This window comes from Megachile rotundata, chromosome 5 (genome assembly GCF_050947335.1).
Source record: "Megachile rotundata isolate GNS110a chromosome 5, iyMegRotu1, whole genome shotgun sequence".
In the NCBI taxonomy this organism is placed as follows: domain Eukaryota; kingdom Metazoa; phylum Arthropoda; class Insecta; order Hymenoptera; family Megachilidae; genus Megachile; species Megachile rotundata.
In genome coordinates, this window is record NC_134987.1 from 8,942,185 (window position 1) to 8,955,213 (window position 13,029).

Genomic DNA, 13,029 nt, shown 5'->3' on the forward strand with positions numbered 1-13,029 from the left:
AACTATATCTATAGGACTTTAAAAATTTGAAACTCTGGGTTCGAGACTTCGGTACTTCAGAATTTTGAAATTAGAACCATGAGCTTAGCAATAAGTCTGATATTAGTAAAAGAGAACTATGAATTTCGTATTATATTCAAAATTCTACGAGTTCTTGAATATAAAATGAATCTTCCCGCTTCCACTAGGCGGCGCCACCTAATCTAGACGAAAATTTCGTTTTCGAGGCAAGACAAGGGCGTCTATGCGACCGACAATCTGCCGGCCGATCCTCTGTTTTCAGTCGCCTTCGCTGCGGGCAGCGTACGGACGGAAGAGTTGAGAATTTTTCGCGAAAATCGGTTGTGTTTCTTACACTGTCATCACTTTACCGCCATTGTATACGATGATACAAAAGTCCGTAACTCTTCGAAGCGTGATTTTCGTGAGCGTACATTCGAAATAAGAACGAAAATGTACTTCCGAAAATGAGTTCTCTGTTGGCGCGATACCGGTACCTAGAAGTACATCGCAAAAGGGTTATGATCGAATAGCATTCGATAACAGTTATTAAGGTGACACTTCGAAGAACAAGAAAAATAGGCGGGAGGCGGATGCGTGGAAAACCGATTTTGGTAAGGTTTCATTTATTTTATCTAATATTTATATATTTCTTTTTATTTCATCTTTACCCGCTTTTATTATTTTAATATGTATTCATACAATATTATGTCGACAAATCACGTGTGAAAGCATATTATATCGTAATTCGAAGTTGTCAAATGGAAGTGCATGATAAACTAACAAATTTTGTTCACTTTCAATATGCATTTCGTGTCAGTTTAAATGATCCTTTAATTTGAAATAAATTTTTGATCCCATCCGGTAACGACAAATCCACTGGCATCGTTGACGATACCGACAATAGTTATTGAATGGAATCCGAAACAGATTTCCGTCGCGTAAATCAAATCATTATAGCAACTTAGGGCAATGGTTTTCGTAACCTTACCGAGATATGTTTGTGTCTGCATGTTTAGTTCCACTGGTACGATGACTTTTGTACATTCAAATCATAGTTTGCATCCTGTTAACGGTTCTAGCACAAGCACTCATAGTTTTTGCGACACTACTTGCGTGCCTTTCGATTCGTGTAAACAAAAGCACCGATCGTCATACTTCGAAACGATCAGTGCGTTAAGGTCGGCTCTGCATATGGAAAGTTAGTTATTCTTCGCTTTGCGTTATATAACTAAATGTTATATTAACATTACAAATATTAAAATACGTGTTTAACATTTCGAACATTTAAATAATTTTCTGAAGATTGTGGTACGGCTTGTGACAACGTTTGGTGAGAAAGCTTCATTGACTATATTTAGACTGTAATAGAGTACATTAATACTTTATAGAATTCAGAGATCAAATTAAAGATGCAAACTTTGGGTTTAATATTAAATTAAATTAAATTAAAGTTGAATAACTTTTAAGTATGTTTGAAAGAAAATGGAATTAATTTATTCTGGAGTACGGTCAGGTTATTAACAGGTCCAGATATTAATAATCTTTTTTTGCGATTGATAAATAAATATTGTTTGTAATGTCGATTGCTTCGAGTTGTACTCGCTATCGAATAATTTGATATTTCCGATACGAATTGTAAGTAGTACGCATTAGTTTCGATAAGCAACGGTTGTAGCGATATCGGCTGTCATTGTTTTTTCCCGCGCAATCGCGATTTCCACGCACCGGCTGCCGTATTTCGGTTATTCCGGTTAATTACCCCCTGGATAACGCGAGCTGGACTCGAATAATAAGAAGGCAACAAAGTTCTGTTCGGCGTGCATTGAGGTTATTCAATATCGAAGGACGTGTTGTCCGGATCTGGTTTACTGTTTGCAAATGCTAACGCTGACCCTCTCCAGAATTTCGAATACGCGCCACGTTGCAAGTGCAAAGCCGCGGCTACCGGGCTTTTTTTGGCCACGATAGAGCCCCCCTTTTCCCTCCCGCCGTGCACACCACTTTAGCAGCCCTTGCCTCTCTTCCTCCTTTCTTCTCGTACCTTCGGCGTACGTACTAGCATTCTAATTCTTTATGCAGCCGGCCAAGGAAGTTCACAGTAGGAATGCACGGAAGGGAGGTTGCAAAATCCTGTTCCCTTGTTTTTTTTTCTCTTCGTTCCCTCTCTGTCGCTCTTTCTGTGAAAGAGGTCGTTTTGTGCCCTGCATTCATCGCGACGCACTGGCTGGTGCGCGTGTGTGCACACACTGCCGATCGAGCCACGTGTGTCCGTGTACGTACTCGCGGCCTAGGGAAAACGAACTAGTGTGCGTACGCTAGTATATGCGTGTGCGTTTGCGTGCGTGCGTACGCTTCCGAAAGTGAGTGGGACACGCGGTCCTTCACGCTGAAGGAGAATCAATAGATGTGCGTTGCATCTTGCCCCTCTTGTCCCCCATTTCGGCTATCCCGCGCGCACCCTTCTTCTCTGCCGCTGACTCGACCTTCGCAGGAGAGTACCTTCGTCGAGCATCCCTTCTTCACGATTCGGTTGCTGTTCGGTATTGAAAGATGTGCAGTAGATGATGGCTCGTTGTTGGTCCGTACAATTTTAGTCTTACGTAAGCTGATGGAGGGTGAATCTGTCACGGTGGACAACCTTCATAAGACAGATTCTGGAAAAGTCATTTACGGAGGCGGATTTAGGGTGCGCCCTGGATTTCTGTTTTTGAAAATTTAATCAATTATTGATGTTTTGAGCAACAGGAACCTTTTATAATTTTATCTGAAGGTCTGATAGTAGGATTGGAGAAAGTACACTGTGCAAAATTAATAATTGTTCATTTCTATATTATTAGAAGCTTTTTTATGTGGAAATACGATAATGGATACAAGGAGTACATTGCACTGTATTTTTTTATTATGACAAATGTTCTATTGTATAAGTAGTCACATTAACATCTAATGTCTATTTAACTATAATTATTAAAAATTTATGAATTTTGGTACATTGCTTTACCTATAAAATATATTCATATTGAAATAAGTTAAATTAGGTTCTGTTAAAATTGCGGTTACTTTTACTCGTATTAGATTAGGTTATAATTAGACATTGGTTACAATCATTACAATAATGATTGGATTAGATCCTTTCACTAGATCCTGACTAGAAGTTAGCCAGACTTATTTATACAAAGTTAGGATTACTTAGGTTACATAACCTTGTCCATTGTAGCAGAGAAATAAAACCTAAGAATGCAAATACACGACCTGGAAAATACATGGTACAGAGGGATATTTTTATGTGAAAGTTATGTTTCCATGATTCCACTGAACGTTTCAATCGATTTTACACGATGTTCGTCCGTGTCTTACTACCCCCGCTTGTGTCATGTAGAAGGTGTTATCCGATAGAAAGTTGACGCGTAAATCAAGATACAACGACGGATAAACGGCAATTGCCATATAATCCGTCAAAATACAACGAGTTCGACGTATGCTCGAATCGTGCGTTTAGCACCGACTATCCTGTTACATCGATTAAATGTGGAGATACCTGTTCGAGTAGCAACCGTCCTTATCCGACTACTGAATTATTTAACAGGAGAATCGTTGTTTAATGATGCCTGCGTCGTTTTACTTCTCCCCTTGCTTGTTTTCCCGCGTTACTTTGTAATGTTACTTCAGCGGTTATGTTTGGTAACTGTTGCTGTTCAAATGTTACACTTTTAATCCTTGATGTGATTGAACACTAAAATTATAGTGCATTTCTTTCTTTGGTATTGTATTGGGTGAAGAAGGCTACAGATTTAAATTAAAATAAAAGGCTGCAGTAATAATTAAAATATTTAGTACTTTAGATGGTATTTGTTCACAAATAGCAACTCTGTAATTGACTGTCGATTTCTAAAGATAAAAGAGGTAGAGTTAATAATTTTAATAACCACAAATTGCATCGTGCACGATAGAAGTGTATACTAATATGCCCGCATATTTATTGATCTATCCGTTTATCCGAATACCTACCCCGTAGTCCTTAACTTCGGAGGGTTGCACGGGGTGCAACTTTTAACGTTGATGTATACATAGAAGCCAGTGATACGGTTACAGTGCTTCAATCGTATTCCAGATCGACCAATTCTTACCAATACTTTCTGTTATCATTTATTTCTTTCTAGGAAGCTAAAATATTGAATCAATTTCGACAGAGATCCATAGCCTTACACTTGTCATCCTATCGTTTCATTTCAAATAAAATCCTAAAATAATTGTGTGCTTGCTTAAAGCGAGATTTAATGTTCTCTACATGCTAGTGCTTCAATGCAATATTTAATGCAATATTACAGTACCCGATTAATTCTTATCTGATTGAAACGGGATTCAATGGACCAATACATTCAATCATGTAATCGTAATATAATTCGATAGATAATTTTGTCAGACATTATGTTCTAATGACTCTTAAAAATAAATACACCCTTCGCACATGCGCTAGATCTCATTATATTAGACCATTATTAATCATCATACGTTATCAGATCAAACATTAGATCCTGTGTTACGCAAAAAGTTTAACCGTCCTTTCAGAAAGCCCCTAAAGGTTAATATAATTAAAAGCTTAATCAGTCCAGTAGCAAAAAGCCCATTTCTGCGGAAGCTTTAAGAAAATTTAAAAATCCATCGGAGGTGAGCAACCCTTCACCGGCAGAAAGTTGCATTTTGGTAATAAGGGGGTGGGGCAAATCGAAGCGAGGACCGTGAAAAAGCAGCGAAAGCGAGCGCGGGCAATCGTAATCGCTCGGAACGTGGGCGAGTTTGGGAAAGGAAGGTTTGGGGGGGTGAAAGAGGGTGAGTCAGGGAGGCACAGGTGAAAGCGAAGCCAAGGTGGTCGAGTTAGAGCGGTGTTTGGGAGGGTGAAAGGAGGTTAATGATTAGTTCTTCCGAGGTCGGGGGCTGTTGCCGGGTGCAGGTTGCCTGGCTCCCTTCAGACCACCCCGTTTCGCCCTTCCGCCCCCCTGGAGGACATCATTCCACCCTCCCTCGTGCCGTTTCCTCCCGCTTTTTCGCCCTTCGATCCCCTCCGCACTCACCGATTCTGCCAACCTCCGAAATTTCTGGCCCTACCACCGACGCAGCTACGCATACCGCCGGGAGAACGGGGGTGTGAGAGCTTGCAAGGTTGTTTTCCCCTCCAACTTTGCTGCTACCTTCAGGAACGTAGCTAGACCGCGCGGAATTTCCGGGCCGCGTGTGCTCGAGAAATTTTATGCAACGTATCGTCCACTCGTTTCAGCCTCGCTGAAAAATTTTCACGGGGGTGAACGAAGATCGCGGTATGCGAGACATTGCCTTAATTATCGAGCGATGCCAGTTATGCGAGGCAGGGCTCGTAATCTCCGCTGAAATTCGTTCCGATGCTCCGCTACCTTTTGGACACTGGCTGCCCCAATTACCAACGCAATTGTATTTTGCTTATATCTTAACTATACAATTTAGGAATTTTATTTTCTTTGAATGTCTATTATACAATTTCTCTTTTATCGACGAGTTTAAGTTGTTTCTACTACTATTTGTTTCTTTCTCTCTACTGCTACTACTACTACAGCTACTGTAGCTGTTTCACATTGTGGCGCAAGGAAGATGTAAATGAAGGGGTTTTTTGAAATTTATATTCTTGGACATATTCGATCACCACCGAGGCTTTGAATTAACTTGTACAACTATATTTCAATTTAAAAAATAGTAAAATAAGGTACTCATTAGATTTGACCATTCAAATCTGATCTTACATGGGTTCTGTCATGGATTAAATTAACTATGTCTCACTTAATACGTTACATGAATAATGTTCATTTCATACATTTTTTAAATGTATTTAATAAAACAAAGACAATGTATGTAAACCATGATATACTCATTTCTATTGGAACTTCTTTAAATAATATGTTTCAAATCGTGATTAAATGATTGTACTTCCAAATAAGAACCATACACAAAGTTGCACAACGAGTTCGTCTACTTGTTAATTTCATTAGTTGAAAAGGTATGTAAGGGATGCTTCACGGGGCATTACTCTAAGCGTCATCTAGCGAGGAAATTTTTCATTACCTTCCTTCTTATTCGAGTTACAACGAAGACGCGTGTACGAGAGAATGGTCGTAATTAATGCGTTCACGCTAGAAGTTGTCCACCCGTGAACCATTCGGTGTCAGCTGGGTTTAGGTGGAATTTCTCATATGCGGGCGTAAGGATGTATGAGTAGTCGCTTTGCAATATTTGTATCGTTCGTAAGTAGATAAGGCTGCGGATGCATTCGGAAACCGCATATGAAAGGTGTTAGTGTTGATTGTGTGAATATAAAAACGTAATTTAAACTGTGAATATGGTTAAGTATGAATGTTAGCGGACGTGGTGGTTTTGGAGGTGTGATTGACGAGGAAGTGAATTAAAAGATGGATGATAATTTTCTTTGAATGTTGAAAAATCAGAATTGAAACAGAAATTATTTCCAAGTGTATTTTAAGTTTAATCGTATCATTGTTATACTTCACTGTTACATTGCTATAAATCTATCAAATCCCAAAGTGTTCAAATAGCTAAACATCTCAAAGTCCCAGAGATTTAAGAAGTCAAAGATTCAAACACCCAAACATCAAAAAATCCCACAGACCTAAAATCTCAAAGTTTCAAATATCCAAATACCCAAAAGTTCCAAAGATCTAAAATCCCAAAGTTCCAGATCTACAAATACGCAAACGTCCCAAAGATCTAAGTCCTCAAGTCTCAAATACCGAAACACCAAAAACTCTGAGACCTTCAAACAAAAAGTCGCAGAACACCAAAGGCCTCTTAATGCACCCTCCACTAATTCCAGTACAACATGAAAGGAAACAAATGCCCCCATAGTCGATTACATAGCAACCTTGTGTATTGCGTCGATTTCTAACCTTGTTCCGTCGTTTGGCCGGTGGTCCCATCCATATTTTCGTTCGTCCGCGTGCTAGTCAAATTATCTTATCGATTCCGCGAAAAAGCCTTTGGCCTTTGGCTCGCCCCTGGCGAACGAAACGTTGCGTTGGTTCGCTGCAGAAAAAAAGTGTAACGAAGTAAAAAAAGAGAAGAAGAAAAAAGGAAGGAAAAGGTTCACAACGCTCGCCCTTTGCAACGTCAGCCCTGGCCGAGAGGTCGCCCTTGTAACCAGGGACGGCCGAGCAAATTCTATTTCGGTCTGGAGTATAGAAATCAACTTTTGCAAGTTTAGAGTTTGGAGATTTAGGGATCTTGGGATTTGGAAATTTTGGAAGTTCAAGGTGGAGGGATTTTTAGATTTGAGGAGTTGAGGATTTGAGGATTTTGGGAATTTGGGGATTTAGGGATTTGGGGAATTTGGGATTTGGGAGATTTGGGATTTGGGAGATTTGGGATTTGGGAGATGTGGGATTTGGGAGATTTGGGATTTGGGAGATTTGGGATTTGGGAGATTTGGGATTTGGGAGATTTGGGATTTGGGAGATTTGGGATTTGGGAGATTTGGGATTTGGGAGATTTGGGATTTGGGAGATTTGGGATTTGGGAGATTTGGGATTTGGGCGATTTGGGATTTGGGAGATTTGGGATTTGGGAGATTTGGAACTTGGGAGATTTGGGATTTGGGAAATTTGGAACTTGAGAAATTTGGGACTTGGGAAATTTGGAATTTGAGAGATATGGGATTTGGTAAATTTGCAACTTGAGAGATTTGGGATTTGGGACGTTTGGGATTTGGGAGATATGGAATTTGGTAGATTTGGGACTTGGGAAATTTGGAATATGAGAGATTTGGAACTTGGGAGATTTGGGATTTGGTAAATTTGGAACTTGAGAGATTTGGGACTTGCGAAATTTGGAATTTGAGAGATTTGGAACTTGGGAGATTTGGGATTTGGTAAATTTGGAACTTGAGAGATTTGGGACTTGGGAAATTTGGAATTTGAGAGATTTGGGATTTGGTAAATTTGGAACTTGAAAGATTTAGCACTTGGGAGATTTGGGATTTGGGAGATTTGGGATTTGGGACGTTTGGGATTTGGGAGATTTGTAATTTGGTAGATATGGGACTTGACAGATTTGGGATTTGGTAGATTTGGGACTTGGGAAATTTGGAATTTGAGAGAAATTGGGGGCTTAAGGATTTAGAGATTTAGGAATTTGAGGATTTCAGATTTTGGAAATTTGGGAATTTAGGGATTTACGGATTTAGGAATTTGAGGATTTGTAGATTTAAAAATTTAAGAATTTAGGAATTTACAAATGTAGGAATTCCGGGACTGGGGTCTCTGGAGAATTTAACACCATGAGAGCTAGGGTGTGTGAGGATCTATGTGATTTGGAGTCAGTTAGAAGGCATTTAAAAATGTAAGAATTTGGTGTTTAGAGCTCTGAGAATTTAAGAATGTAAGGATTTAGAGATTCGAATCTTCAGATTCAAGAATTTAGTTTGAGAATTTGGCACTACCAAAATTTCGACACTTTCCCTTACAAGGACCCTCAAGTAGAGAACCTTGCAATTTGAGAATTAAAGAATGCGGTACTGATTGTGTAAATCTGTAATTCGTGAATCAAGTCCCAGGGACGCATCTTGTCGGCCCTGCTAGTAACGTGGCTCGCAGTTTGTAGCGAAAGTGATGGCTGTGGCCGGTCGGTCGGCTGCGTAGCGCAGCTACGGGGGTGCGTCGGTCGTCGGTGGAGGCGGCTGTTCCTCCACCTTGAACGCGTTCGAGGTGGTCGCGGTGAGGTGGTTGGTAGCCGTGGTGGCGGGTTTGGGGGTGGTTGCTTTGGTTGTGGAGCTGGCGTGGGTGAGGGCAAGGGAGAGGGGGCACCGGTAACCTTGCAACCCTCTTGCGTACGCGAAGGAAGGGGAAATGACAGGAATCCCGGGAGGAGCGGTGGGTTATGGGTTGAAGACAGTCGGGGGTGCAGCCGCACAGGACGCCAGTGACGGGCGTGACGTAGTCGGAGGAGGATGTACGCCCCTGTCGGCGAGGGCCACGGCAACCAACAACCATCCCTGGTCAATCCATGGTGGCTTCATCCGCCAGGTACAACCGTGTTCGCCTCTTCATTTATTTTCATCCCTCTCTGTTATACCGCCTTATTTTACCACCGGACATCTCGTCGGACTATCTTCGTCCAGACGCGTACATCGATGACAGAACGATCGATCTTTCCGATTGTTTGTGAATTGTTTCGCGCGCGACTGTGTTCCTGCGGATTCTAGATGGAGAGCCAACGACATGAATGCTTGCACAGGGAAGATCGAACGATTTTTGCTCATCTATGTGCTTCATTGTGGGTGATACGCTGGCACTGGGTGACACTCGCGTAACCTTGGCCCACCTTAGCCTTCTCCGGGAATTTATGGCAACCTGTGTTGTTTGGGTAGTCGGGACAAGATTTTAACCTTTTCAGGGATGATTTTTTGAATAGCAGACAGGTGTGACATTTTTGGTGTCGTATTTTATTTGATCTGTAACGTGAGGTATGAAAGAATTTTTAGTGTATAGAAGTAATGTAACATACACGTATGTGATCTTTAATTGACGGGTTTAGAAACAAGATAAAGGTTCACGTATGTGTATCCTTGAAGAGGTTAAATAGGTATCAAAGTATACCTTACATCTTTTCGGATGAAGTATACCTTCTTCTAATAGTCATCTAATAGTTATTTTATCATTTAGAATAATTGTCAGTTATTCGGAATCAATTGTTGATTAGACTAAATCTTGTGCGTTGTTATTAGACTATCTATATACGTATAAATACAACCAAATACAATTAAAATTTTGCTAGGGCAATGTTGGTCAACTTACATGGAAAATGACACTGAACAGGCTATGTCCATTATCATGATTACACTTTTAATTTACGCGGCAACAGAAGTCCATATCACAAATTAAATAGCCCAAAACTGTTACAGTGTCAGGAAACATTTGCATAACTTATAAAAGATCGCTATCGTTACTGACATAATTATGTCAGCGTTGTAAAATTTTTTGCAGTAACAATAAATATAATTATTAGTTAAAATATTGTCACACGATTATAATAATGAAGTCATTAATTATACTACAACCAACAATATGCTAATAACTCTTCGGTTACTCCATCGATTACTGAATTTATTCTAAAACTTCTATCACAATATTCATTTCTGAATTAACAAGTGCAAAAATCTTGTCTACAAAGTAAACAAGTAATGATAAAAATCTTGATAGAAGCAGTCATACAAATTTTATTAAGAACATATTCAAGTCCACATCCTTCACATATGTACATCACATATGAACATATTCGTACCGATTTCGATGAAATTGATAACTTCAACCCCCTCGGAAGTAGCTTTGTATCACACCCCGTTTAATCGGAATCGATCAGTGTTATCGTAATAATTCTTTTTCTGTTTCGTGAGAACCGGATGTCTCTGCTGCTGCTCTCATTAATTCTCGGTTTACGTTCTACGAATTGTCTCGTGCAGGTTTCGTGGCTCACTCATCGACTCACCGTTATGTACATTGTATAGTGCGCTCGTACAATCCACGTTTCCTATTCGTCTAATTTTATGCAGCTCGTGCACGTGCTACGTGCACGTTTCGTATGCGCGTGCAGCACCTAACGGTATCTAACTGCGTTCGTTTCTTTAGGTTCTAAAGGAACCCTTACGTTCCCATTTAAGTACTTATATTTGGTGCTGTAATTATGTCGCAGCCTTTTCTAGGCATTTCTGGGGAAATTTGAAGGGTTTGAGGAACTGTAGGGGTGAGGAGATACTTCTGGATTTTTGGTTGATGAATTTTTGTATTTGTGGACTGTGGGGGTTGGAAATTGGGGAGTTCGAGGTAGGAATAGGGAAATTTTTGAGGTTGGAAATTTGGGAGTTTGAGAATTTAGAAATTTAGCAGATATCGAGATTTGGGAATTTTTACAATTTTGGGACTTCTGGAATTTGGAACATTAGGAATTTGGAATTTTGGGGATTTGGGACTTTAGGGATTTGGAACTTTGAGAATTTGATGAATTTTAGAATTATAACATTTAAGGTATTGCAACTTTCGGGATTTGGAAAATTTGATATTTGGAGATTTGAAGATCTGGACCCTTAGAAATTTGGAAAGTTAGATATTCAGGGATTTGAGAATCGTGGAACTTCAGAGATTTGAAACTTTAGAAATTTAGAGCTGTGCAAACTTGGAATCATTGAAAATTTGGAAATTTAGAAATTTAACCACTTAGGTATTTGGAGATCTGCAAATTTGCAGCTTCAAAGACATAAAAATTTATAAAATTGAATATTTTAAATTTTGTAAATCTTCAGATTTGAAAAATTGAAAATATGAAAATTTGAAACTTAAAATATCTGAAAATTTACCACTTAAAAATATATGAAATCCTCAAATCGTATTTCTCCTCCCCACATTTGGCGCGCATTTACCTCCTCCATTTTTCACCAAAAATCCTCAAATATTCGTTCCTCTTTTATTCTCTTTCAATTTTGTAGTAGCACTTGATCTTCCTAAGTAGGTTGATCGCGTTGATGCGAAGGCAAATATTGTTTTTCGTTTATTGCACGTCAGTCTTATATGCGCACGTTATTTCAAAGTAATCATCTGTTTATAAATGTTCAGGTCCTAAGACGTAACTGACTTCCTATCTCCTAACAGTTGTGTTTTATCATGATTGTTTGCTGCTGCTTCTTTTCCTTTCATCTTCCAAGTTTATTTTGCAATCTTCAGCTTCGAAATTTATTACGGTAATAGCAATTATTCTTAATTCTTATTGCGCTATTTATAGAGGAAGTCAGTGACCTCTGTTTTACAAAAAATTTCATATATTTAACAAATTTTTTAATTTTCATGTGGATGAAAAATATAGTGAATCAAATTTTCTTGAAAGATGGAGCTGTTTTACCTTTATCGTAAATTGCTCGATTAACTAGTTTAAATTAGGCCTAAAAAAAGTTAATCAGTATTACCTTAAATTAAGAATGAAGCAAAGAAAAAATATAATGGATGAAAAATAAAATAATAAGGGATGAAAAATAAATCTCTGTGAACCAATTTCTTTCGACAAGAGTATTTGAATAATTTCAGTAAAATATTCCAAGACGATTTCAACAGGTCGTTTTAAATATTAACGTTTCTCGGAGCGAAAGTATTAAAAGAGATCATCAGAAAAACTTTGAAGCACCGTTAGATCGAGTTTTAGATCAAACGTCGGCACACAAATAGAAAATTCATGGCTAAGGGCTATTTGTTCCTCGTTTCTTTGCTAGATTCCTGTTTAAAGCATGAAATTGTCTCCGGTCGATCGTAGCAATGCCTTTTTCACGCGTTTCCGCTCGAGCGTAACATCGTACGCTCGATTTCGTAACCGTTTCCCGCGCTCTCGTGGCCCTGATTCCCGCGTTTCGCGATTTACGTTTTCTGTCGTAAAATTTGCGTTGTGGCGTCAACCAGCGAATCAACACGTGTTTTTCAATCGTACACGTGTCCTACATTCGTTTTCATCCTTCTATATCTTTTGTACACATGAAGATGTATGCTCTTTAAAACAGTAGTGAAAGCAGTTTTAAACAATTTTTTAATTTGAAAGTTTCTTTTTTTGATGAAGTTGTTCATTTGTTCGTGTCCGATTGTTCATTATTCGAATTAGTATTTTACGATGGGTTAACGATTCTGAAATTTTTTTGTAATACATCGAGGGTGGTTTTTAAGAAAATAAGGTAAAAGATTACGAATTTAGTAATTTAATCATTTTTAATAATTTAACAATTTTATAGATATTATACTTATGAAATAATTATAATTTTAATATAAGATAGTAATTATAGTTTATGTACAGGTTTATAATTATAATACAAGACAGTAATTATAGTTTATGTACAGGTTTGTAATTATAATACAGGACAGCAATTATAGTTGCATTACAAGTTCATCTTATAGTTAAAAAAATATTACTTTATTCACAAAATACCTCCATAAAGAATAAAAAGAAATAAGTGCACGAAAAGAA

At 38.6% G+C, this 13,029-nt stretch overlaps 1 protein-coding gene across 5 annotated transcripts in view; it reads left to right on the forward strand.

Annotated features, from left to right (window-relative positions):
• Positions 1 to 245: 245 nt before the first annotated feature.
• chinmo (Chronologically inappropriate morphogenesis) overlaps positions 246 to 13,029 on the forward strand; it is a 78,989-nt gene continuing 66,205 nt past the window's right edge. For 2 of the 5 annotated variants that reach the window (XM_076531911.1, XM_076531912.1), the window contains exon 1: positions 8,954 to 9,059. In XM_076531911.1, coding sequence (XP_076388026.1) covers positions 8,984 to 9,059 — 76 coding nt within the window. In that variant the 5' untranslated portion in view covers positions 8,954 to 8,983. Of the gene's footprint in view, positions 615 to 1,139; positions 1,334 to 8,953; positions 9,060 to 13,029 lie in introns of those variants that run through there. The other 3 variants (XM_076531913.1, XM_076531914.1, XM_076531910.1) reach the window with 3 other exon arrangements.